General features: G+C 53.4%; 2 protein-coding genes across 3 annotated transcripts in view; one reads left to right on the plus strand and one right to left on the minus strand.

The window, feature by feature from the left end:
- LOC138767545 (ICOS ligand-like) overlaps nt 1–16,927 on the plus strand; it is a 23,711-nt gene extending 6,784 nt beyond the window's left edge. For both annotated transcript variants that reach the window (XM_069945112.1, XM_069945114.1), the window contains exons 2-5: nt 3,227–3,338; nt 3,501–3,851; nt 11,679–11,960; nt 16,351–16,927. In XM_069945112.1, coding sequence (XP_069801213.1) covers nt 3,266–3,338; nt 3,501–3,851; nt 11,679–11,960; nt 16,351–16,484 — 840 coding nt within the window. In that variant the 5' untranslated portion in view covers nt 3,227–3,265 and the 3' untranslated portion in view covers nt 16,485–16,927. The remainder of the gene's footprint in view (nt 1–3,226; nt 3,339–3,500; nt 3,852–11,678; nt 11,961–16,350) is intronic.
- Nucleotides 16,928–22,944: 6,017 nt separating this feature from the next.
- The window catches only part of TIMMDC1 (translocase of inner mitochondrial membrane domain containing 1), a 19,369-nt gene continuing 14,813 nt past the window's right edge, over nt 22,945–27,500 (minus strand). The window contains exons 3-8 of the mRNA XM_069944830.1: nt 27,461–27,500; nt 27,293–27,381; nt 27,145–27,212; nt 23,797–23,875; nt 23,615–23,725; nt 22,945–23,539 (exon numbers count right to left, since the gene is read on the minus strand). The exon at nt 27,461–27,500 is cut by the window's right edge and continues 126 nt beyond it. Coding sequence (XP_069800931.1) covers nt 23,398–23,539; nt 23,615–23,725; nt 23,797–23,875; nt 27,145–27,212; nt 27,293–27,381; nt 27,461–27,500 — 529 coding nt within the window. The 3' untranslated portion in view covers nt 22,945–23,397. The remainder of the gene's footprint in view (nt 23,540–23,614; nt 23,726–23,796; nt 23,876–27,144; nt 27,213–27,292; nt 27,382–27,460) is intronic.

The following is a 27,500-nucleotide window of genomic DNA, read 5'->3' on the forward strand; positions in this document are numbered from 1 at the left end:
ACAGAATATACACCCATACAGTGCAATTTACACTCATACAGAACCATACAGTACAATATACACCCATACAGAACAATACGCACCCATACAGAACCATACAGAACAATATACACCAATACAGAACAATATACACCAATACAGAACAATATACACCTATACAGAACAATATACACCCATACAGAACAATATACACCTATACAAAACCATACAGAACAATATACAGTACACCTATACAGAACCATACAGTACAATATACACCTATACAGAACAATATGCACCCATACAGTACAATATGCACCCATACAGAACAATACAGAACAATATACACCCATACAGAACCATACAGTGCAATATACACCCATACAGAACAATACGCACTCATACAGAACAATACGCACATTTTGTTGAGTATTTTGGAGCATATTATATAGTAGTCAGTATGTTGGAGGTCACCCAGCTTTCCCAATATCTTTCACTCAGTATAATATGGTCACCCAGCTTTCCCACAATCTTATACTCAGTATATTATGGTCACCCAGCTTTCCCAGCATCTTATACTCAGTGGCTGGTGGCCTCGGGGAGCTGCATAGTATATCTATACTGTGCAGCTGAAAACCATATCATCACAATTGTGCTAATTGGTTCCCTTTAAGGAGCACTCCAGCCCTTACCTATTATTACCCACCCCACATCAGTGCAGGGACGGTAGATGGCACCCCGGGTCTGTACTTCTGCCAGCGGCGATGTTCCAACAGTTCGGGTAACGTCTCCTTCCCTTCTGGTCATTTGTGACAGGGAATTCCTACTGCTCTGTGTGAAGGGGCCAGAAGTCACCTTGTCAATGTAAGTCTATGGGATGGTTCCGTGTCAGTGCTGAGCCGTCCCATATACTTATACAGTAAAGAGATCCCCGACCCCGTCACAGCGAGCAGTAGGAATTCCCTGTTTACAAATGACTGGAAGGGCTGAATGTGTTATCCGAAGTGTGAGAACAGTGCTACTGGAGAAAGTATTGGAGTGGGTGGCATCTACCTTCCCTGCACTGATGTGGGGAGCGTAATAAGTGAGGGCCTAGAGTGGTCCTTGAAGGATGGGCCGCTAGCCGGCTACTCATGGGCCAGTGCTGTGTGCTTGCCCCCCAGGCTAAAATTTGCCAGCCAGCCCCTGCCAGACCCCTCATGTTACTGAGGATCCCCGTGTAATATACCAGACCCCTCATGTAACTTAGAATCCCCGTGTAATAGCACACGTGTAATATACCAGACCCGTAATGTTACTGAGGATCCCCGTGTAATATCACACGTGTAATATACCAGACCCCTCATGTTACTGAGGATCCCCGTGTAATAGCACACATGTAATATACCAGACCCCTCATGTAACTTAGAATCCCCGTGTAATAGCACACGTGTAATATACCAGACCCGTAATGTTACTGAGGATCCCCGTGTAATAGCACACGTGTAATATACCAGACCCCTCATGTTACTGAGGATCCCAGTGTAATATCACACATGTAATATACCAGACCCGTCATGTTACTGAGGATCCCTGTGTAATATACCAGACCCCTCATGTTACTGAGGATCCCCGTGTAATAGCACACATGTAATATACCAGACCCGTCATGTTACTGAGGATCCCCGTGTAATAGCACACGTGTAATATACCAGACCCTTCATGTTACTGAGGATCCCTGTGGAATATCTCACGTGTAATATACCAGACCCGTAATGTTACTGAGGATCCCTGTGTAATATCACACGTGTAATATACCAGACCCGTCATGTTACTGAGGATCCCCGTGTAATAGCACACGTGTAATATACCAGACCCGTAATGTTACTGAGGATCCCCATGTAATATCACACGTGTAATATACCAGACCCGTCATGTTACTGAGGATCCCCGTGTAATAGCACACGTGTAATATACCAGACCCTTCATGTTACTGAGGATCCCCGTGTAATAGCACACATGTAATATACCAGACCCCTCATGTTACTGAGGATCCCTGTGTAATATCACACATGTAATATACCAGACCCCTCATGTTACTGAGGATCCCTGTGGAATATCTCATGTGTAATATACCAGACCCGTCATGTTACTGAGGATCCCCGTGTAGTATCACATTTGAAATATACTAAACCCGCCATATGTTACTGAGGATCCCCGTGTAATATCACACATGTAATACAGATACTCCCGGTATAATATCACACATGTAATACAGATACTCCCGGTATAATATCACACATGTAATACAGATACTCCCGGTATAATATCACACATATAATACAGATACTCCCGGTATAATATCACACATATAATACAGATACTCCCGGTATAATATCACACATGTAACACAGATACTCCTGGTATAATATCACACATGTAACACAGATACTCCCAATATAATATCACACATGTAACACAGATACTCCCGGTATAATATCACACATATAATACAGATACTCCCGGTATAATATCACACATGTAACACAGATACTCCCAATATAATATCACACATGTAACACAGATACTCCCAATATAATATCACATATAGTATAGACCAGCGCTTCTCAAACTTTTTCTACTGGAGCCTCACCCAACAGACCAAGGCAATGCCTGGGCCTCACCAGACTGACCAAGAGGGCGCCTGGGCCTCACTATCTGTGGTAAAAGTCTATTTAAAAGCTGAGAATAATGCTAGGGCTAACTTACACCCATCTCCCAAGCTAATAAAGCAAGTAATGTTGCTAAAATTGAGATTTCTGCAAGCAGCAAAAGGACTGTGCAGATCATAGTTACTTTGTGAAAACTGCCTCCCCAGCTGGGCCTCACCAACCACTAGGGGGCGCCTCACCAACAACTAGGGGGCGCCTCACCAACAACTAGGGGGCGCCTCACCAACAACTAGGGGGCGCCTCACCAACAACTAGGGGGCGCCTCACCAACAACTAGGGGGCGCCTCACCAACAACTAGGGGGCGCCTCACCAACAACTAGGGGGCGCCTCACCAACAACTAGGGGGCGCCTCACACTTTGAGAAGCACTGGTATGGACAGTCCCCCCATGTGACCCTTGTGATGGAGGGCAGCACTGGGCAGTAGAGGGACGTGGGTAGTGGCCATGCTTGTTCCCATCATCCCGCCATCATGTGGTGTTTATGTGTTTTTGGGTGATGGTGACGTCATATAACACAATCTCTTTCCTCGTGCAGCCGACCACCCTGGATATGTCTTAGTCGCTGTGGGCAGCGATGTGTGGTGAGACGTGGCGAGTCGTGGTGTTTCTGGACATGTGTGTGATCCTCTGCGCTGTACTCATTACAGGTAACATGTATATACCATGAATATTACAGGGAGGGCCTTCTGTATCTATAGTGTACCAGCCATCGGGGTCCTCCCACAGAATATGCCCCCATAGACCACTGTTCATGATGTGATCACATGTGTTTTTAGCAGTCACTTACATGTCCATGGACGTTCTATCAGGTGCTGATCAGCTGCGCAAGGTGGAAGCACACCTGGGGCACAGTGTGAACATGCAATGCGTGGTGCCCGTGCCCAATATAACCCAGTGGAGAACGCTCCGACTCTATCTGCAGAAGCCCATGCCCTCCTCCAGCCCACAAGTGGTGTTCTCCTTCTCCGATGGTCAAGAACAGCCAGACCATCAAGACTCGGCCTACAAGAACCGCTGCCGACTCTTCAAAGACAACCTCACCCTCTCCCTGTCCAACATCCAACCCAGTGACCAGGGCCGCTACGACTGCAAGATCTTCCTGCTGAAATCTCAGGGGCACAAGCTGGAGTACACCGGGCAGCTGCTCCTGTCCACCTGGGGTAAGACAAGAAGGGAATGATGGAGTGAGGATGTAAGCGGGGTACAGATAGTGTAACGGTGAGGTGTAGGTGGGGTATGGAAGGTGTGATGGTGACATGTAGGTGGGGTATGGAGGGTGTGACGGTGACATGTAGGTGGGGTATGGAGGGTGTGACGGTGACATGTAGAAGGGTATGGAGGGTGTGACGGTGACATGTAGAAGGGTATAGAGGGTGTGACAGTGACATGTAGAAGGGTATAGAGGGTGTGACGGTTACATGTAGGTGGGGTATGGAGGGTGTGACGGTTATATGTAGAAGGGTATGGAGGGTGTGATGGTGACGTGTAGGTGGAGTATGGAGGGTGTGACTGTGACATGTAGGTGGGGTATGAAGGGTGTGAGAGGGCCATGTAGAAGGGTATGGAGGGTGTGACGGTGACATGTAGGTGGGGTATGGAGGGTGTGACGGTTATATGTAGAAGGGTATGGAGGGTGTGACGGTGACATGTAGAAGGGTATGGAGGGTGTGATGGTGACGTGTAGGTGGAGTATGGAGGGTGTGACTGTGACATGTAGGAGGGTATGGAGGGTGTGACGGTGACATGTAGGTGGGGTATGGAAGGTGTGACAGTGATATGTAGAAGGGTATGGAGGGTGTGACGGTGACATGTAGAAGGGTATGGAGGGTGTGACGGTGACATGTAGAAGGGTATGGAGGGTGTGACGGTGACATGTAGGTGGGGTATGGAAGGTGTGACAGTGATATGTAGAAGGGTATGGAGGGTGTGACGGTGACGTGTAGGTGGGGTATGGAGGGTGTGACGGTGGCATGTAGAAGGGTATGGAGGGTGTGACGGTGACATGTAGAAGGGTATGGAGGGTGTGACGGTGACATGTAGGTGGGGTATGGAGGGTGTGACGGTTACATGTAGAAGGGTATGGAGGGTGTGACGGTGACATGTAGAAAGGTATGGAGGGTGTGACGGTTACATGTAGAAGGGTATGGAGGGTGTGACGGTGACATGTAGGTGAGGTATGGAGGGTGTGACGGTGACGTAGAAGGGTATGGAGGGTGTTTCGGTGACATGTAGGTGGGGTATGGAGGGTGTGACGGTGACGTGTAGGTGGGGTATAGAGGGTGTGACTGTGACATGTAGGTGGGGTATGGAGGGTGTGACGGTGACATGTAGGTGGGGTATGGAGGGTGTGACGGTGACATGTAGAAGGTATGGAGGGTGTGACGGGACATGTAGGTGGGGTATGGAGGGTGTGACGGTGACATGTAGAAGGTATGGGGGTGTGACGGTGACATGTAGGTGGGGTATGGAGGGTGTGACGGTGACATGTAGAAGGGTATGGAGGGTGTGACGGTGACATGTAGAAGGGTATGGAGGGTGTGACGGTGACATGTAGAAGGGTATGGAGGGTGTGACGGTGACATGTAGGTGGGGTATGGAGGGTGTGACGGTGACATGTAGGTGGGGTATGGAGGGTGTGACGGTGACATGTAGAAGGGTATGGAGGGTGTGACGGTGACATGTAGGTGGGGTATGGAGGGTGTGACGGTGACATGTAGAAGGGTATGGAGGGTGTGACGGTGACATGTAGAAGGGTATGGAGGGTGTGACGGTGACATGTAGGTGGGGTATGGAGGGTGTGACGGTGACATGTAGAAGGGTATGGAGGGTGTGACGGTGACATGTAGAAGGGTATGGAGGGTGTGACGGTGACATGTAGAAGGGTATGGAGGGTGTGACGGTGACGTGTAGGTGGGGTATGGAGGGTGTGACGGTGGCATGTAGAAGGGTATGGAGGGTGTGACGGTGACATGTAGAAGGGTATGGAGGGTGTGACGGTGACATGTAGGTGGGGTATGGAGGGTGTGACGGTTACATGTAGAAGGGTATGGAGGGTGTGACGGTGACATGTAGAAGGGTATGGAGGGTGTGACGGTTACATGTAGAAGGGTATGGAGGGTGTGACGGTGACATGTAGGTGAGGTATGGAGGGTGTGACGGTGACGTAGAAGGGTATGGAGGGTGTGACGGTGACATGTAGGTGGGGTATGGAGGGTGTGACGGTGACATGTAGGTGGGGTATGGAGGGTGTGACTGTGACATGTAGGTGGGGTATGGAGGGTGTGACGGTGACATGTAGGTGGGGTATGGAGGGTGTGACGGTGACATGTAGAAGGGTATGGAGGGTGTGACGGTGACATGTAGGTGGGGTATGGAGGGTGTGACGGTGACATGTAGAAGGGTATGGAGGGTGTGACGGTGACATGTAGGTGGGGTATGGAGGGTGTGACGGTGACATGTAGAAGGGTATGGAGGGTGTGACGGTGACATGTAGGTGGGGTATGGAGGGTGTGACGGTGACATGTAGAAGGGTATGGAGGGTGTGACGGTGACATGTAGAAGGGTATGGAGGGTGTGACGGTTACATGTAGAAGGGTATGGAGGGTGTGACGGTGACATGTAGGTGGGGTATGGAGGGTGTGACGGTGACGTGTAGGTGGGGTATAGAGGGTGTGACGGTGACATGTAGGTGGGGTATGGAGGGTGTGACGGTGACATGTAGAAGGGTATGGAGGGTGTGACGGTGACATGTAGGTGGGGTATGGAGGGTGTGACGGTGACATGTAGAAGGGTATGGAGGGTGTGACGGTGACATGTAGAAGGGTATGGAGGGTGTGACGGTGACATGTAGAAGGGTATGGAGGGTGTGACGGTGGACATGTAGAAGGGTATGGAGGGTGTGACGGTGACATGTAGGTGGGGTATGGAGGGTGTGACGGTGACATGTAGAAGGGTATGGAGGGTGTGACGGTTGACATGGTAGAAGGGTATGGATGGTGTGACGGTGACATGTAGAAGGGTATGGAGGGTAGGTGACGGTGACATGTAGAAGGTATGGAGGGTGTGACGGTTACATGTAAGGGTTATGGAGGGTGTGACCGGTGACGATGTAGGTGGGGTTATGGAGGGTGTGACTGTGACATGTAGGTGGGTGTATGGAGGGTGTGACTGGTGACATGTAGGTTGGGTATGGAGGGTGTGACGGTGACAGTGTAGAAGGTAGGAGGGTGTGACGGTGACATGTAGGTGGGGTATGGAGGGTGTGACGGTTACATGTAGAAGGGTATGGAGGGTGTGACGGTGACATGTAGGTGGGGTATGGAGGGTGTGACGGTGACATGTAGGTGGGGTCTGGAGGGTGTGACGGTGACATGTAGGTGGGGTATGGAGGGGTGTGACGGTGACATGTAGAAGGGTATGGAGGGTGTGACGGTGGACATGTAGAAGGGTATGGAGGGTGTGACGGTGACATGTAGAAGGGTATGGAGGGTGTGACGGTTACATGTAGGAGGGGTATGGAGGGTGTGACGGTGACTGTAGAAGGGTATGGAGGGTGTGACGGTGACATGTAGAAGGGTATGGGAGGGTGTGACGGTTACATGTAGAAGGGTATGGAGGTGTGACGGTGACATGTAGGTGGGGTATGGAGGTGTGACGGTGACATGTAGAAGGGTATGGAGGGTGTGACGGTGACATGTAGAAGGGTATGGAGGGTGTGACGGTGACATGTAGAAGGGTATGGAGGGTGTGACGGTGACATGTAGAAGGGTATGGGTGGGTGTGACGGTGACATGTAGGTGGGGTATGGAGGGTGGACTGGTGACATGTAGAAGGGTATGGAGGGTGTGACGGTGACATGTAGAAGGGTATGGAGGGTGTGACGGTGACATGTAGAAGGGTATGGAGGGTGTGACGGTGACATGTAGAAGGGTATGGAGGGTGTGACGGTTACATGTAGAAGGGTATGGAGGGTGTGACGGTGACATGTAGGTGGGGTATGGAGGGTGTGACGGTGACATGTAGGTGGGGTATAGAGGGTGTGACGGTGACATGTAGGTGGGGTATGGAGGGTGTGACGGTGACATGTAGAAGGGTATGGAGGGTGTGACGGTTACATGTAGAAGGGTATGGAGGGTGTGACGGTGACATGTAGGTGGGGTATGGAGGGTGTGACGGTGACGTGTAGGTGGGGTATAGAGGGTGTGACGGTGACATGTAGGTGGGGTATGGAGGGTGTGACGGTGACATGTAGAAGGGTATGGAGGGTGTGACGGTGACATGTAGGTGGGGTATGGAGGGTGTGACGGTGACATGTAGAAGGGTATGGAGGGTGTGACGGTGACATGTAGAAGGGTATGGAGGGTGTGACGGTGACATGTAGAAGGGTATGGAGGGTGTGACGGTGACATGTAGAAGGGTATGGAGGGTGTGACGGTGACATGTAGGTGGGGTATGGAGGGTGTGACGGTGACATGTAGAAGGGTATGGAGGGTGTGACGGTGACATGTAGGTGGGGTATGGAGGGTGTGACGGTGACATGTAGGTGGGGTATGGAGGGTGTGACGGTGACATGTAGGTGGGGTATGGAGGGTGTGACGGTGACATGTAGAAGGGTATGGAGGGTGTGACGGTGACATGTAGAAGGGTATGGAGGGTGTGACGGTGACATGTAGGTGGGGTATGGAGGGTGTGACGGTGACATGTAGAAGGGTATGGAGGGTGTGACGGTGACATGTAGAAGGGTATGGAGGGTGTGACGGTGACATGTAGAAGGGTATGGAGGGTGTGACGGTGACATGTAGAAGGGTATGGAGGGTGTGACGGTGACATGTAGGTGGGGTATGGAGGGTGTGACGGTGACATGTAGAAGGGTATGGAGGGTGTGACGGTGACATGTAGGTGGGGTATGGAGGGTGTGACGGTGACATGTAGGTGGGGTATGGAGGGTGTGACGGTGACATGTAGGTGGGGTATGGAGGGTGTGACGGTGACATGTAGAAGGGTATGGAGGGTGTGACGGTGACATGTAGAAGGGTATGGAGGGTGTGACGGTGACATGTAGAAGGGTATGGAGGGTGTGACGGTTACATGTAGAAGGGTATGGAGGGTGTGACGGTGACATGTAGAAGGGTATGGAGGGTGTGACGGTGACATGTAGAAGGGTATGGAGGGTGTGACGGTTACATGTAGAAGGGTATGGAGGGTGTGACGGTTACATGTAGAAGGGTATGGAGGGTGTGACGGTTACATGTAGAAGGGTATGGAGGGTGTGACGGTGACATGTAGGTGGGGTATGGAGGGTGTGACGGTGACATGTAGGTGGGGTATGGAGGGCGTGACGGTGACATGTAGAAGGGTATGGAGGGCGTGACGGTGACATGTAGAAGGGTATGGAGGGTGTGACGGTGACATGTAGAAGGGTATGGAGGTTGTGACTCGATGCATGTGATTATGAATCTGGCATATATACTGCATATATATATATATATATATATATATATATATACAGGGCCGTTTTAATACATTGGTGGGCCCAGTGCACAGCCCTCAAGAGTGCCCCCCCCCCCCCCTCCTTCCCTTTCGGCACATTGTATAATGTACTGAATTTGCCCCCACACTGTATCAAGAGCCCCAGTACATACAGTAGTTACCTTATAACACTATTTCCACCATACAGTGATTACATATTACATAAAAACTGCACTAAACAAAGCAGAAAGATATCACCAATGATACCATTACATAATACCGCCACATCATGACCCCTAATACTACAACCCTATAACAGAGTGCAGTTACATCCAGTGACTCACCGGGGGCGTCTTCTCCGATCAGAATCTGTCACCTTTTCTTTTTCTCTCCATCCAGCCTGGGCCACCATGAAGTCTTCTCCTGGCTGTGAATCTTCTCTCCAGAATCTGCCAGACAAATATTTTAGGCTCCAACACATACAGTAGTTAGGTCCCTTGTACCCCTATACAGTAGTTACACCCCTCTGTACTCCTACATAGTTACACCCCTCTGTGCCTCCATAGTTTTAAGGTGTCCCTGTAGTATATAGACCCTCATGTGCTCCTCCAGTTATATACAGCCCTCCTGTGCGCTCCCCCATTAGTATATAGCCCCCCCTGTGCACTCTCCCCAGTAGTATATAGCCCCCCTTTGCTCTCCCACAATAGTATATAGCTCCCCTGTGCTCTCCCACAATAGTATATAGCTCCCCTGTGCTCTCCCACAATAGTATATAGCCCCCCTGTGCTCTCCCCCAATAGTATATAGCCCCCCTGTGCACTCCCCAATAGTATATAGCCCCCCTGTGCTCTCCCACAATATATAGCCCCCCTGTGCTCTCCCCCATAGTATATAGACCCCTGTGCTCCCCTGTGCTCCCCAATAGTATATAGCTCCCCTGTGCTCCCCCATAGTATATAGCCCCTGTGCTCCCCAATAGTATATAGCTCCCTGTGTTCCCCCATAGTATATAGCTCCCTGTGTTCCCCCATAGTATATAGCTCCCCTGTGCTCCCCCATAGTATATAGCCCCCCTGTGCACTCCCCAATAGTATATAGCCCCCCTGTGCTCTCCCCCATAGTATATAGACCCCTGTGCTCCCCAATAGTATATAGCCCCTGTGCTCCCCCATAGTATATAGCTTCCTGTGTTCCCCCATAGTATATAGCCCCCTGTGCTCCCCAATAGTATATAGCCCCCTGTGCTCCCCCATAGTATATAGCCCCCTGTGCTCCCCCATAGTATATAGCCCCCTGTGCTCCCCCATAGTATATAGCCCCCTGTGCTCCCCCATAGTATATAGCTCCCCTGTGCTCCCCCATAGTATATAGCCCCCTGTGCTCCCCCATAGTATATAGCCCCCTGTGCTCCCCCATAGTATATAGCCCCCTGTGCTCCCCCATAGTATATAGCCCCCTGTGCTCCCCAATAGTATATGTGCTCCCCCTCCATATAACATTGAAAAAAAACCCCACTTACTCACCTAGGTCCACGCGTTCCTCTTCTCTTCCCTCTTGTAGCTGCACTTCCTGCGGTCACAAGAGGCTGCACTCCCCTTACCCTCGCGCCGACGCTCTAGTGACATCGGGCGCTAGAGGGAGAGTGCGGCCTCTTGTGACCGCAGGAAGTGCGGCAACAAGAGTGACTGACAGGGAGGGAGCCAATGGCTCTCTCTCTGTCAGTGTCGCTGCTGCTGAAGCACTGAAGCGCCGCAGCAGCAGCAGCGGGCGGGTGGGGCCAGCGGGGGACGAGGGGGCCCTGCAGGGGGCGCCATGGAGGGGTAAGTAGATTACCCATACATGGCGCTCCCCCCTGACAGGCCGGTGGCTGGAGCCATAGCAACGGCCGGCCTGCTCGGGGGGCCCCTTTAACCAGTGGGCCCGGGGCACGTGCACCATGTGCCCTCTGGTTAAAGCGGCCCTGTATATATATATATATATATATATATATATATATATATATACTCTGTCCCCAGTGATCTTCTTACTATGGATAGATAGTATTTAGGATTTAGAGGACTCTACTTTGATCTGTATATTATATGTCGGGGTTACTTGGCCTTGTTATTACATTGACTTATCGGCCCACATAATATGGTGGTTTTGGTGGTTCCTAGAGATGAGTGAACCGGGTTCAAGTTCGAGTCCATCCGAACCCGATCGTTCGGCATGTGATTAGCGGTGGCTGCTGAACTTGGATAAAGCTCTAAGGTTGTCTGGAAAACATGGATACAGCCAATGACTATATCCATGATTCCCACATAGCCTTAGGGCTTTATCCAAGGTCAGCAGCCACCGCTAATCACATGCCGAGCGTCCGGGTTCGGATGGACTCCAGCTGCTCCAGGTTTCCCTACAGGAGCCGCCCCTTGGCTGGGTCCTTCCTGGGGGTAGCTGGCTAGTCCTGGGTTTCCAGGCGCTTCTTTTGCATATATCTGTCGGGGTTGTAGATTATAATGCTCCATGTTACCTTGCAGCGGAATACTCGAGGCCGCAGATCGCTCTGGTGGCGGGCAGTTCTGGTGTCGCTCGCACTGCTGTTTGCTCCTCTGATGGCGGATACCCCCGGGGTGATGTTGAGTGGACTATAAACCCCGATAACCCCGGTCTCAGGAATTCAACACAGACCTGGGCAGACTGTGACCCCCAGACCCGGCTGTACAATGTATCGGCACAGCTAAGCCTTCCCTCACCAACAGGGGGCTCCATCTACTGCTGTGTGGTAGCTGCGGACCGAAGAGTGTGTAGTGACACAACTGGTGAGTTAGTGTGTGTGTGTGTGTGTGTGTAGGGGGGGGTAACAGGCAGAGGTATATGCACCATGATGGGGGGGGGGGGAGTAATACAGAGGTATATGCACCATGATGGGGGGGGGGGGAGTAATACAGAGGTATCTGCACCATGATGGGGGGGGGGGGTAACAGGCAGAGGTATCTGCACCATGATGGGGGGAGGAGTAACACAGAGGTATCTGCACCATGATGGGGGGAGGAGTAACACAGAGGTATCTGCACCATGATGGGGGGAGGAGTAACACAGAGGTATCTGCACCATGATGGGGGGAGGAGTAACACAGAGGTATCTGCACCATGATGGGGGGAGGAGTAACACAGAGGTATCTGCACCATGATGGGGGGAGGAGTAACACAGAGGTATCTGCACCATGATGGGGGGAGGAGTAACACAGAGGTATCTGCACCATGATGGGGGGAGGAGTAACACAGAGGTATCTGCACCATGATGGGGGGGGGGGGAGTAACACAGAGGTATCTGCACCATGATGGGGGGAGGAGTAACACAGAGGTATCTGCACCATGATGGGGGGAGGAGTAACACAGAGGTATCTGCACCATGATGGGGGGGGGGGGAGTAACACAGAGGTATCTGCACCATGATGGGGGGAGGAGTAACACAGAGGTATCTGCACCATGATGGGGGGGGGGGAGTAACACAGAGGTATCTGCACCATGATGGGGGGAGGAGTAACACAGAGGTATCTGCACCATGATGGGGGGAGGAGTAACACAGAGGTATCTGCACCATGATGGGGGGAGGAGTAACACAGAGGTATCTGCACCATGATGGGGGGAGGAGTAACACAGAGGTATCTGCACCATGATGGGGGGAGGAGTAACACAGAGGTATCTGCACCATGATGGGGGGAGGAGTAACACAGAGGTATCTGCACCATGATGGGGGGAGGAGTAACACAGAGGTATCTGCACCATGATGGGGGGAGGAGTAACACAGAGGTATCTGCACCATGATGGGGGGAGGAGTAACAAAGAGGTATCTGCACCATGATAGGGGGAGGAGTAACACAGAGGTATCTGCACCATGATGGGGGGAGGAGTAACACAGAGGTATCTGCACCATGATGGGGGGGGGGAGTAACACAGAGGTATCTGCACCATGATGGGGGGGGGGGGGAGTAACACAGAGGTATCTGCACCATGATGGGGGGAGGAGTAACACAGAGGTATCTGCACCATGATGGGGGGGGGGAGTAACACAGAGGTATCTGCACCATGATGGGGGGAGGAGTAACACAGAGGTATCTGCACCATGATGGGGGGAGGAGTAACACAGAGGTATCTGCACCATGATGGGGGGAGGAGTAACACAGAGGTATCTGCACCATGATGGGGGGAGGAGTAACACAGAGGTATCTGCACCATGATGGGGGGAGGAGTAACACAGAGGTATCTGCACCATGATGGGGGAGGAGTAACACAGAGGTATCTGCACCATGATGGGGGAGGAGTAACACAGAGGTATCTGCACCATGATGGGGGGAGGAGTAACACAGAGGTATCTGCACCATGATGGGGGGAGGAGTAACACAGAGGTATCTGCACCATGATGGGGGGAGGAGTAACACAGAGGTATCTGCACCATGATGGGGGGAGGAGTAACACAGAGGTATCTGCACCATGATGGGGGGAGGAGTAACACAGAGGTATCTGCACCATGATGGGGGGAGGAGTAACACAGAGGTATCTGCACCATGATAGGGGGAGGAGTAACACAGAGGTATCTGCACCATGATAGGGGGAGGAGTAACACAGAGGTATCTGCACCATGATGGGGGGAGGAGTAACACAGAGGTATCTGCACCATGATGGGGGGGGGGGGGGGAGTAATACAGAGGTATATGAACCCTGATGGGGGGGGAGTAACACAGAGGTATATGCACCCTGATGGGGGGAGGAGTAACACAGAGGTATATGCACCGTGATGGGGGGGAGTAATACAGAGGTATATGCACCGTGATGGGGGGGGGAGTAATACAGAGGTATATGCACCCTGATGGGGGGGGGGGGGTAATACAGAGGTATATGCACCCTGATGGGGGGGGGGAGTAATACAGAGGTATATGCACCCTGATGGGGGGGGGGGGGTAATACAGAGGTATATGCACCCTGATGGGGGGGGGGGGTAATACAGAGGTATATGCACCGTGATGGGGGGGGGGGGAGTAATACAGAGGTATATGCACCCTGATGGGGGGGGGGGGGGGTAAAACAGAGGTATATGCACCCTGATGGGGGGAGGAGTAATACAGAGGTATATGCACCATGATGGGGGGGGGGGGTAATACAGAGGTATATGCACCCTGATGGGGGGGGGGGGGGAGGAGTAATACAGAGGTATATGCACCGTGATGGGGGGGGGGGGGGTAATACAGAGGTATATGCACCCTGATGGGGGGGGGGAGTAATACAGAGGTATATGCACCCTGATGGGGGGGGGGGGGGGTAATACAGAGGTATATGCACCCTGATGGGGGGGGGAGTAATACAGAGGTATATGCACCCTGATGGGGGGGGGGGGGAGTAATACAGAGGTATATGCACCGTGATGGGGGGGGGGAGTAATACAGAGGTATATGCACCCTGATGGGGAGGGGGGGGGAGTAATACAGAGGTATATGCACCCTGATGGGGGGGGGGGAGTAATACAGAGGTATATGCACCCTGATGGGGGGGGGGGGGGGTAATACAGAGGTATATGCACCCTGATGGGGGGGGGAGTAATACAGAGGTATATGCACCCTGATGGGGGGGGGGGAGTAATACAGAGGTATATGCACCGTGATGGGGGGGGGGAGTAATACAGAGGTATATGCACCCTGATGGGGAGGGGGGGGGGGGAGTAATACAGAGGTATATGCACCCTGATGGGGAGGGGGGGGGAGTAATACAGAGGTATATGCACCCTGATGGGGGGGGGGGGGGGAGTAATACAGAGGTATATGCACCCTGATGGGGGGGGGAGTAATACAGAGGTATATGCACCCTGATGGGGGGGGGGGGGAGTAATACAGAGGTATATGCACCCTGATGGGGGGGAGTAATACAGAGGTATATGCACCCTGATGGGGGGGGGGGAGTAATACAGAGGTATATGCACCCTGATGGGGGGGAGTAATACAGAGGTATATGCACCGTGATGGGGGGGGGGAGTAATACAGAGGTATATGCACCCTGATGGGGGGGGGGGGGGGGTAAAAAAGAGGTATATGCACCGTGATGGGGGGGGGGGGTAATACAGAGGTATATGCACCGTGATGGGGGGGGGAGTCATACAGAGGTATATGCACCGTGATGGGGGGGGTAATACAGAGGTATATGCACCCTGATGGGGGGGGGAGTAATACAGAGGTATATGCACCGTCTGATGGGGGGGGAGTAATACAGAGGTATATGCACCGTGATGGGGGGGGGGGGGTAATACAGAGGTATATGCACCCTGATGGGGGGGAGTAATACAGAGGTATATGCACCCTGATGGGGGAGGAGTAATACAGAGGTATATGCACCCTGATGGGGGGGGGGGAGTAATACAGAGGTATATGCACCCTGATGGGGGGGGGAGTAATACAGAGGTATATGCACCCTGATGGGGGAGAGTAATACAGAGGTATATGCACCCTGATGGGGGGGAGTAATACAGAGGTATATGCACCCTGATGGGGGGGAGTAATACAGAGGTATATGCACCCTGATGGGGGGAGGAGTAATACAGAGGTATATGCACCCTGATGGGGGGGGGAGTAATACAGAGGTATATGCACCCTGATGGGGGGGAGTAATACAGAGGTATATGCACCCTGATGGGGGGGAGTAATACAGAGGTATATGCACCCTGATGGGGGAGAGTAATACAGAGGTATATGCACCCTGATGGGGGGGAGTAATACAGAGGTATATGCACCCTGATGGGGGGGGGGGGGGAGTAATACAGAGGTATATGCACCCTGATGGGGGGGAGTAATACAGAGGTATATGCACCCTGATGGGGGGGAGTAATACAGAGGTATATGCACCCTGATGGGGGAGAGTAATACAGAGGTATATGCACCCTGATGGGGGGGAGTAATACAGAGGTATATGCACCCTGATGGGGGAGAGTAATACAGAGGTATATGCACCGTGATGGGGGGGAGTAATACAGAGGTATATGCACCCTGATGGGGGGGAGTAATACAGAGGTATATGCACCCTGATGGGGGGGAATAATACAGAGGTATCTGCACCATGATGGGGGTAACACAGGGGTATCTTATCCATGGAGTGGTGGGGGTAATACATGGGTATTTGCACCATGATGATGGGTAACACTCTGTCTCATCCTTACGCCACCCAGAAGTTTCCGGTGCCGGGAGCCAAGAGACCAGTAGAAGCCTGATCCTTCTCTGCCTGATCCTGATGACATCACTCACCCTGTACCTGCTGCAGCCTGCGGGCATCCATGTGCACGGAGGGGGGGATGGGCAGTAAGGGCCCACCAGACACTCCGCTTCCTCTGACCTCTGAGAGGTTGTGAATTATTTTTATTATGAATCATTATGATTCGTCATGAATCCACAAGCACTGATCACAATGCCGGGTGTGTACGGGGCCTCACAATGAGGGCACAGTGAGCAGCACACACAGGCCACACCCACCATACACAGGCCACACCCACCCATCCAGCACACACACAGGGAACACCCACCATACACAGGCCACACCCACCCATCCAGCACACACACAGGCCCTACCCACCCACCACACACAGGGAACACCCACCCATCCAGCACACACAGGCCACACCCACCATACACAGGCCACACCCACCCATCCAGCACACACTGGCCACACCCACCATACACAGGCCACACCCACCCATCCAGCACACACAGGCCACACCCACCCACCACACACAGGGAACACCCACCCATCCAGCACACACAGGCCACACCCACCATACACAGGCCACACCCACCCATCCAGCACACACAGGCCACACCCACCCACCACACACAGGGAACACCCACCCATCCAGCACACACAGGCCACACCCACCCACCACACACAGGGAACACCCACCCATCCAGCACACACAGGCCACACCCACCCACCACACACAGGGAACATCCACCCATCCAGCACACACAGGCCACACCCACCATACACAGGCCACACCCACCCATCCAGCACACACAGGCCACACCCACCCACCACACACAGGGAACACCCACCCATCCAGCACACACACACACACACCATACACAGGGCACACCCACACTTCCATCACACACAGGGCACACCCACCCTTCTATCCAGCACACACACAGGGCACACCCACCCACACATCCGCCACACATTGGGCACACCCACCCATCCAGCACACACAGGGCACACCCATCCCTCCAGCACACCCATTCACCCGACACACACAAGGCACACCCACCCACACAGGACACACCCACTCACATATCCAGCATACAGAGGGTATAGACTGGTGGGAGTTACCTGCACACTGCCATCTTGTGAGCTCACGTTGCAGTATACCAATCCAACATTAATCTATTATATATTTGTGAATACTGTCAGACTGTAGGATTATCAGACTGTGAAGAAAAATGCCCCCGGCCGGCTAATGATATGGAGGGTGGGTCTGTCACTGGTCTCATCAGTGACCGCCCATACACACTGGTCTCTTCAGTGACCGCCCATACACACTGGTCTCATCAGTGACCGCCCATACACACTGGTCTCATCACAGTGACCGCCCATACATACTGGTCTCATCAGTGACCGCCCATACACACTGGTCTCATCAGTAACCGCCCATACACACTGGTCTCATCAGTGACCGCCCATACACACTGGTCTCATCAGTGACCGCCCATACACACTGGTCTCATCACAGTGACCGCCCATACATACTGGTCTCATCAGTGACCGCCCATACACACTGGTCTCATCAGTGACCGCCCATACACACTGGTCTCACCAGTGACCCCCCATACACTTGGTCTCACCAGTGACCGCCCATGCACACTGGTCTCATCAGTGATCCCCCATAACACTGGTCTTATCAGTGACCCCCCCCCCCATACAAACTGGTCTCATTAGTGATTTCCCATTTAGTTAATCGTGACACTGCTATAATCAATATTTAGCTGAACAGTCTCAGAAGGAGAGGGATGAAGCATGAAGAAGCAGTGAAAACAACCACAAAGACTCAATAAATCACCAATACTGAATGTATAAAACTAGACAGGAACTTGATGTGTATGTTCAGTAGTGCCAGAAGTCTAGCAACCAAAATCAGCAAACAAAGGCCTTGGCCACTGGTAGTGGAGTAAGAGACATGGCTGGACTCATCACGACTGGGTGCCAATGGGCATGTCTGTATGTTAGGACGGGACAATCAGGAGAGGAGGAGGAGTATGTCTGTATGTTCGACGGACGGGGCGAGCAGGAGAGGAGGAGGAGGAGGAGTATGTCTGTATGTTAGAAGGACAGGGTGAGGAGGAGGAGTATGTCTGTATGTTAGAAGGACAGGGAGAAGAGGAGGAGTATGTCTGTATGTCAGAAGGACAGGGTGAGGAGGAGGAGTATGTCTGTATGTCAGAAGGACAGGGTGAGGAGGAGGAGTATGTCTGTATGTCAGAAGGACAGGGTGAGGAGGAGGAGTATGTCTGTATGTCAGAAGGACAGGGTGAGGAGGAGGAGTATGTCTGTATGTCAGAAGGACAGGGTGAGGAGGAGGAGTATGTCTGTATGTCAGAAGGACAGGGAGAAGAGGAGGAGTATGTCTGTATGTCAGAAGGACAGGGTGAGGAGGAGGAGTATGTCTGTATGTCAGAAGGACAGGGTAGGAGGAGGAGTATGTCTGTATGTCAGAAGGACAGGGTGAGGAGGAGGAGTATGTCTGTATGTCAGAAGGATGGTGTAAGCAGGAGAGGGGTATGTATGTAGCACAGGGTGAGCAGGAAAGGAGGAGAGGTATGTCTATGTTATAAGGACAGGGTGAGCAGGAGAGGTATGTCTGTATGTTATAAGGACAGGGTGAGCAGGAGAGGTATGTCTGTATGTTATAAGTAAAGGGTGAGCAGGAGAGGTATGTCTGTATGTTATAAGGACAGGGTGAGCAGGAGAGGAGGAGGGGTATATCTGTATGTAGCACAGGGTGAGCAGGAGGGAAGGAGGAGTATGTCTGTATGTTATCACAGGGTGAGCAGGAGAGGAGGAGGGGTATGTCTGTATGTTATCACAGGGTGAGCAGGAGAGGAGGAGGGGTATGTCTGTATGTTATAAGGACAGGGTGAGCAGGAGAGGAGGAGGGGTATATCTGTATGTAGCACAGGGTGAGCAGGAGGGAAGGAGGAGTATGTCTGTATGTAGCACAGGAGGGAAGCAGGAGAGGAGGAGGGGTATATCTGTATGTAGCACAGGGTGAGCAGGAGATGAGGAGGGGTATATCTGTATGTAGCACAGGGTGAGCAGGAGAGGAGGAGGGGTATATCTGTATGTAGCACAGGGTGAGCAGGAGATGAGGAGGGGTATATCTGTATGTAGCACAGGGTGAGCAGGAGAGGAGGAGGGGTATATCTGTATGTAGCACAGGGTGAGCAGGAGAGGAGGAGTATGTCTGTATGTTAGCACAGGGTGAGCAGGAGAGGAGGAGTATGTCTGTATGTTAGCACAGGAGGGAAGCAGGAGAGGAGGAGTATGTCTGTATGTTAGCACAGGAGGGAAGCAGGAGAGGAGGAGTATGTCTGTATGTTAGCACAGGAGGGAAGCAGGAGAGGAGGAGTATGTCTGTATGTTAGCACAGGGTGAGCAGGAGAGGAGGAGTATGTCTGTATGTTAGCACAGGGTGAGCAGGAGAGGAGGAGTATGTCTGTATGTTAGCACAGGGTGAGCAGGAGAGGAGGAGTATGTCTGTATGTTAGCACAGGAGGGAAGCAGGAGAGGAGGAGTATGTCTGTATGTTAGCACAGGAGGGAAGCAGTATGTATGTTAGAGGTGGTATGACTGCAAGTGTGAATGGTGCAATACTGGGGGATGATTGTGGGATGGGGAATCCTTGTGATATAATTATAGCGGAGGTAAGCACTGAGCCCTGGAAAGGGTCCGCCGCACACACCTATAGACTGCACACCCTTCTACAGGGGGATGTTGGGGGTTTTAACTACCCACCATCATGGATCTGATCACTACAAATAATTACATGTTTAGGGTACGTTAACACTTACCAGATCCGCAGCAGATTTCATTTAAATAACTGAACACAGCATCAAATCTGCTGCGGATCCTGTAGGTGTGAACGCACCCTTAGTCTGATTTTTTTTGGCCTCCATTGTCCCTCAGGGACATCTATAAGGAGCCTGTATGCTTTCTCTGTTGGGTTTCTTCCAGTTCTCCAGAGACCCGGCAAACCTTCTTGTGACAGCACGTATGGATGAGCCATCCTGGAGGAGCCAGCCTACCTGTGTAACTTGCTGGGCTGCATGTACCACCTTACACCACCAGGGGGAGCCAACAAAGCTAGAGAAGGATCACTCAGCAATGATACAGACCTCCATCTCACCAGACATGGGAGACAAGCCACTGCCTGCCCCCTCCCCTATCAGTATGCTCTGGTGACCTGTATACCATGGTACTATATGGCGGATGTATGTTCTGGTGACCTGTATACCATAGAGCTATATGGCGGATGTATGCTCTGGTGACCTGTATACCATGGTACTATATGGCGGATGTATGTTCTGGTGACCTGTATACCATGGTACTATATGGCGGATGTATGCTCTGGTGACCTGTATACCATGGCACTATATGGCGGATGTATGTTCTGGTGACCTGTATACCATAGAGCTATATGGCGGATGTATGCTCTGGTGACCTGTATACCATGGCACTATATGGCGGATGTATGTTCTGGTGACCTGTATACCATGGTACTATATGGCGGATGTATGCTCTGGTGACCTGTATACCATAGAGCTATATGGCGGATGTATGCTCTGGTGACCTTTATACCATGGTACTATATGGCAGATGTATGCTCTGGTGACCTGTATACGACAGAGCTATATGGCGGATGTATGCTCTGGTGACCTGTATACCGTGGCACTATATGGCGGATGTATGTTCTGGTGACCTGTATACCATAGAGCTATATGGCGGATGTATGCTCTGGTGACCTGTATACCATAGAGCTATATGGCGGATGTATGCTCTGGTGACCTGTATACCATGGCACTATATGGCGGATGTATGTTCTGGTGACCTGTATACCATAGAGCTATATGGCGGATGTATTCTCTGGTGACCTGTATACCATAGAGCTATATGGCGGATGTATGCTCTGGTGACCTGTATGCCATAGAGCTATATGGCGGATGTATGCTCTGGTGACCTTTATACCATGGTACTATATGGCAGATGTATGCTCTGGTGACCTGTATACGACAGAGCTATATGGCGGATGTATGCTCTGGTGACCTGTATACGATAGAGCTATATGGCGGATTACACTCAGCGGCCACTTTATTAGGTACACCATGCTAGTAACGGGTTGGACCCCCTTTTGCCCTCAGAACTGCCCCAATTCTTGGTGGCCTAGATACAACAAGGTGCTGGAAGCTTCCTCAGAGATTTTGGTCCATATTGACATGATGACATCACACAGTTGCCGCAGATTTGTCGGCTGCACATCCATGATGCCAATCTCCCGTTCCACCACATCCCAAAGATGCTCTATTGGATTGAGATCTGGTGACTGTGGAGGCCATTGGAGTACAGTGACCTCATTGTCATGTGCAAGAAACCAGTCTGAGATGATTCTAGCTTTATGACATGGCGCATTATCCTGCTGAAAGTCGCCATCAGATGTTGGGTCCATTGTGGTCATAAAGGGATGGACATGGTCAGCAACAATACTCAGGTAGGCTGTGGCGTTGTAACCATGCTCAATTGGTACCAAGGGGCCCCAAAGAGTGCCAAGAAAATATTCCCCACACCATGACACCACCACCACCAGCCTGTACCGCTGATACAAGGCAGGATGGATCCATGCTGTCATGTTGTTGGCGCCAAATTCTGACCCTACCATCCGAATGTCGCAGCAGAAATCGAGACTCATCAGACCAGGCAACGTTTTTCCAATCTTCTACTGTCCAATTTCGATGAGCTTGTGCAAATTGTAGCCTCAGTTTCCTGTTCTTAGCTGAGCGGAGTGGCCCCCGGTGTGGTCTTCTGCTGCTGTAGCCCATCTGCCTCAGAGTTGGCCGTACTGTGCGTTCAGAGATGCTCTTCGGCCTACCTTGGCTGTAACGGTTGGCTATTTGAGTCACTGTTGCCTTTCTATCAGCTGGAACCAGTCTGCCCATTCTCCTCTGACCTCTGGCATCAACAAGGCATTTCCGCCCACAGAACTGCCGCTCACTGGTCTTTTTCGGACCATTCTCTGTAAACCCTAGAGATGGTTGTGCGTGAAAATCCCAGTAGATCAGCAGTTTCTGAAATACTCAGACCAGCCCTTCTGGCACCAACAACCATGCCACGTTCAAAGGCCCTCACATCACCTTTCTTCCCCATACTGATGCTCGGTTTGAACTGCAGGAGATTGTCTTGACCATGTCTACATGCCTAACTTGCCTCCATGTGATTGGCTGATTAGAAATTAAGTGGTAACGTGCAGTTGGACAGGTGTACCTAATAAAGTGGCCGGTGAGCGTATGCTCTGGTGACCTGTATACCATAGAGCTATATGGCGGATGTATGCTCTGGACTACAGGCTCTAGAAATACAGCGAGACCTGGAGAGTCCCAAGACATGGGGATAATAGGAGTCTTCCTCCATAGCAGCCTCCGCCCACCTTTAATGAGGAGAGTAGTAGTGACGAGACGGCAAATCCGCCTATAGAACCGGCACTCAATAAGACACCACAAGGAAACGCTCCAAGACTCATACATTTATTGTTCCCAGCAGTCTGCCAGCTCTGCCCTCTCTCATTCAGGGGTGGCAGGGGCAGATCTCACAGAGAAGCCCCTAGGGGCAGAGTGCTGAGGCCCCACTACAATCCACACACAGGGAGTATGAGCATAAAGATGGCGACCACAGGTCATACAGATGACATGGACTCCCGTCATCCCCCCTGGGGGCAGGTGACATGGACTCCCATCATCCCCCCCCCTCCCCCGGTGGCAGGTGACATGGACTCCCATCATCCCCCCTGGTGGCAGGTGACATGGACTCCCATCATCCCCCCTGGTGGCAGGTGACATGGACTCCCATCATCCCCCCTGGGGGCAGGTGACATGGACTCCCATCATACCCCCGCCCCCCGTGGCAGGTGACATGGACTCCCGTCACCCCCCCAGCCCCCGGTGGCAGGTGACATGGACTCCCATCATCCCCCTCCTTCCTCAGTATCAGCAGTTCTGGGGAGTTGTAATAACTCAGTGATCTTCTCCATTTCCTTCTCCGATGACTCCTGACCGGCTTCCTGTATCTCCTCCACCACGGCATCGGTGAGAGCCACCCGCTCATCCCTGCGAGGGAGAAGAGAGGGGTGTGAGAGTGGCTGTGAGATCACACGCATGTGCACAACAGCATCACATACGCACCATTCCTGCAGCTGCCGCTCATAGAACCACCGCCGTTCCTGACGTTTCGCCTCACGTAAATCCTCCCCTGCGAGAGTCTGTAACCCAGAGATCAGTGCTCCGGCGGGAACACTGCGCGCAGAAATCACGGTGAGCAAAACGTAAGGGGGTAATACAGAGGCCTGCTGAGAAGTCCCACTCACCCGAGTAACGCTCCAATGACAGAGCCCCCGACCAGGCCCCGGAGCCCCAGGTTCAGCCGGAACAATCCACCTGTGACCGCTGCCGGGGGGGAGAGAAGCAAGAGTGAGATCGCGGGCACTGCGACTTGGCCGACCTCCCCCCACACAGCGCATCCCCGGCCGACATCCCCCCTCACCTCCCCCCACACAGCGCAGCCCCGCCCGACATCCCTCCCCCCGCACAGCGCAGCCCTGCCCGACATCCCCCCCGCAATGCGCAGCCCCGCCCGACATCCCTCCCCCCACACAGCGCATCCCTGGCCGACATCCCCCCTCACCTCCCCCCACACAGCGCAGCCCCGCCCGACATCCCCCCCGCAACGCGCAGCCCTGCCCGACATCCCTCCCCCCCACACAGCGCAGCCCCGCCAGACATCCCTCCCCCCGCACAGCGCAGCCCCGCCAGACATCCCTCCCCCCCACACAGCGCAGCCCCGCCAGACATCCCTCCCCCCGCACAGCGCAGCCCCGCCAGACATCCCTCCCCCCCGCACAGCCCCGCCAGACATCCCTCCCCCCGCACAGCGCAGCCCCGCCTGACATCCCTCCCCCTGCACAGCGCAGCCCCGCTAGACATCCCTCCCCCCCGCACAGTCCCGCCAGACATCCCTCCCCCCGCACAGCGCAGCCCCGCCTGACATCCCTCCCCCTGCACAGCGCAGCCCCGCCCGACATCCCTCCCCCCGCACAGCGCAGCCCCGCCCAACATCCCTCCCCCCGCACAGCGCAGCCCCGCCCGACATCCCCCCTCACCTCCCCCCGCACAGCGCAGCCCTGGCCGACATCCCCCCCCCCCCCCCCCACAGGGCAGCCTCTCAGAGGGTCACAGGTTGGTTCAATTTAGGATTTTGCATGCATCGTACTATTCCCCATTACTGCTTTCTCGTATGGGAGGAAGAAATGATTCCTCTTGTCCGAGATGCCAGGAGGAACGTGCGGGCCGGGGTCATATGTTTTGGGGGTGCCGCGCTCTAGGCAAATACTGGGAGGGGATTTTTCATCTCTTGGAGACGAAGTTTAACTGTACTATATCTTTCGTTCTCCAGAGATAGCAGTATTAGGAGATTCACCTTATGGGACTGATGATATTATAAGAGGGCTGATTATTAAATGTTTGTTTTACGCTAGAGAAGTTATTCTAAGGAACTGGAGAGCCCCCAGGGCCCCAACGTCTACTGAATGGGAAAACCTGAGAAACCAACTTTATCAATATGAAAGGATTTGGTACTCTGGAAAGGGAGCTAGAGGGAGGGGGAGGATCCAACGTCTTTGGAAAAAATGGCAAGTGACACCTGATATTATTTTGAAGAAAAATAAAATGATGGAAAGGATCATTTTTAATTTTTTTAATTTTTATTTATTTATTCTTTTCTCTCTCTCCTCTCGGAAGGGCAGCCACGCCTGGGGTTGGGGATAAGAGAAGGTATACAATGTGTACATTTTTTCTGTGAAAATGATTATGGCAATTGCCCTTTAAGTTATAAATAGAGTATTTGTTTTTGCTATATAACTATGCTTGTGCCAAGGGATCTGGATACCGATACTGTTGTGGGTTTGATACATTTTTGGGCCATAACCGTTATTGGTACTTGTATTTGAAATGTGCACGCTGTTCGAGTTTGTATTTGTACTTTTTTAATTTCTTTTGTAAAATATTTTTGTTTCTTTTTTATAAAATCGTAAAAATAAAGATTTGAATTAAAAAAAAAAAAAAAAAGTGTGAGATCGCGGGCACTGCTGCTGAGAGTGAGTGACCTGGCCAACCTCTCCCCCCACCTCCCCCCGCACAGCGCAGCCCCGGCCGACATCCCCCCTCACAGCGCAGCCCCGCCCGACATCCCTCCCCCCGCACAGCGCAGCCCCAGGTGACATCACCCCCCCACACAGGGCAGCCTCGGCTGACAATGCCCCCTCCCCACACCCCACCGCACAGCGCAGCCCCGGCCGACATCCCCCACCTCCCCCCGAACAGGGCAGCCCTGGACGACCCCCCTGCACAGCCAATCCCCTGCATAGCGCAGCAGTATCCTCTGATTCATCATCATCCTCCATCACCAGACACAATATTACTCCTCACACGCTCGCCTCCCCCGTCACCTCCCTCACACGCTCGCCTCCCCCCGTCACCTCCCTCACACGCTCGCCTCCCCCGTCACCTCCCCCACACGCTCGCCTCCCCCCGTCACCTCCCCCACACGCTCGCCTCCCCCCGTCACCTCCCCCACACGCTCGCCTCCCCCGTCACCTCCCCCACACGCTCGCCTCCCCATCACCTCCCCCACACGCTCGCCTCCCCCCGTCACCTGCCTCACATGCTCCCCGTCACCTTCCCACATGCTCGCCTCCTCCGTCACCTCCCTCACACACTTCCCGTCACCTCCCTCACACGCTCGCCTCCCCCCGTCACCTCCCTCACACGCTCGCCTCCCCCGTCACCTCCCCCACACGCTCGCCTCCCCCCGTCACCTCCCCCACACGCTCGCCTCCCCCCGTCACCTCCCCCACACGCTCGCCTCCCCCGTCACCTCCCCCACACGCTCGCCTCCCCCACACGCTCGCCTCCCCATCACCTCCCCCACACGCTCGCCTCCCCCCGTCACCTGCCTCACATGCTCCCCGTCACCTTCCCACATGCTCGCCTCCTCCGTCACCTCCCTCACACACTTCCCGTCACCTCCCTCACACGCTCGCCTCCCCCGTCACCTCCCCCACACGCTCGCCTCCCCCGTCACCTCCCCCACACGCTCGCCTCCCCCGTCAGCTCCCTCACACGCTCGCCTCCCCCGTCAGCTCCCTCACACGCTCGCCTCCCCCGTCAGCTCCCTCACACGCTCGCCTCCCCCGTCAGCTCCCTCACACGCTCGCCTCCCCCGTCAGCTCCCTCACACGCTCGCCTCCCCCGTCAGCTCCCTCACACGCTCGCCTCCCCCGTCACCTCCCTCACACGCTCGCCTCCCCCGTCACCTCCCTCACACGCTCGCCTCCCCCGTCACCTCCCTCACACGCTCGCCTCCCCCGTCAGCTCCCTCACACGCTCGCCTCCCCCGTCACCTCCCTCACACGCTCGCCTCCCCCGTCACCTCCCTCACACGCTCGCCTCCCCCGTCACCTCCCTCACACGCTCGCCTCCCCCGTCACCTCCCTCACACGCTCGCCTCCCCCGTCACCTCCCTCACACGCTCGCCTCCCCCGTCACCTCCCTCACACACTCCCCCGTCACCTCCCTCACACGCTCGCCTCCCCCGTCACCTCCCTCACACACTCCCCGTCACCTCCCTCACACGCTCGCCTCCCCCGTCATCCCCTCACCTCCAGCTGTAGCGAAGTTGCTGACTGTGACTTTGTCCCGGTACGCTGTGAGGGCGGTGCTGACGCAGCTGGGGGGTAGACATTGTGGTTACTGAGTGGTATATATAGGAGGTAAGGGGGAGCTCCAGAGACACAGGGGGTCACTTACTTAAAAATGCCAACGAAAGCTGCAACTCTCCATCCCCACCGGAATCCATAACGGATAAAGCCCCGGATGGCGGCATTATGCACTGATCTCTATGGAGGGGAGGAAATGCTGTAATAGGTGATGCCACCATGGTAACCAAAACATGTGACTCTCCCCCATCCTCCTCACCACGGCTTCAATCCGGTGCCGGTACACTTCCGCCTGGCTG

This window comes from Dendropsophus ebraccatus, chromosome 11 (genome assembly GCF_027789765.1).
Source record: "Dendropsophus ebraccatus isolate aDenEbr1 chromosome 11, aDenEbr1.pat, whole genome shotgun sequence".
Classification (NCBI taxonomy): Eukaryota; Metazoa; Chordata; class Amphibia; order Anura; family Hylidae; genus Dendropsophus; species Dendropsophus ebraccatus.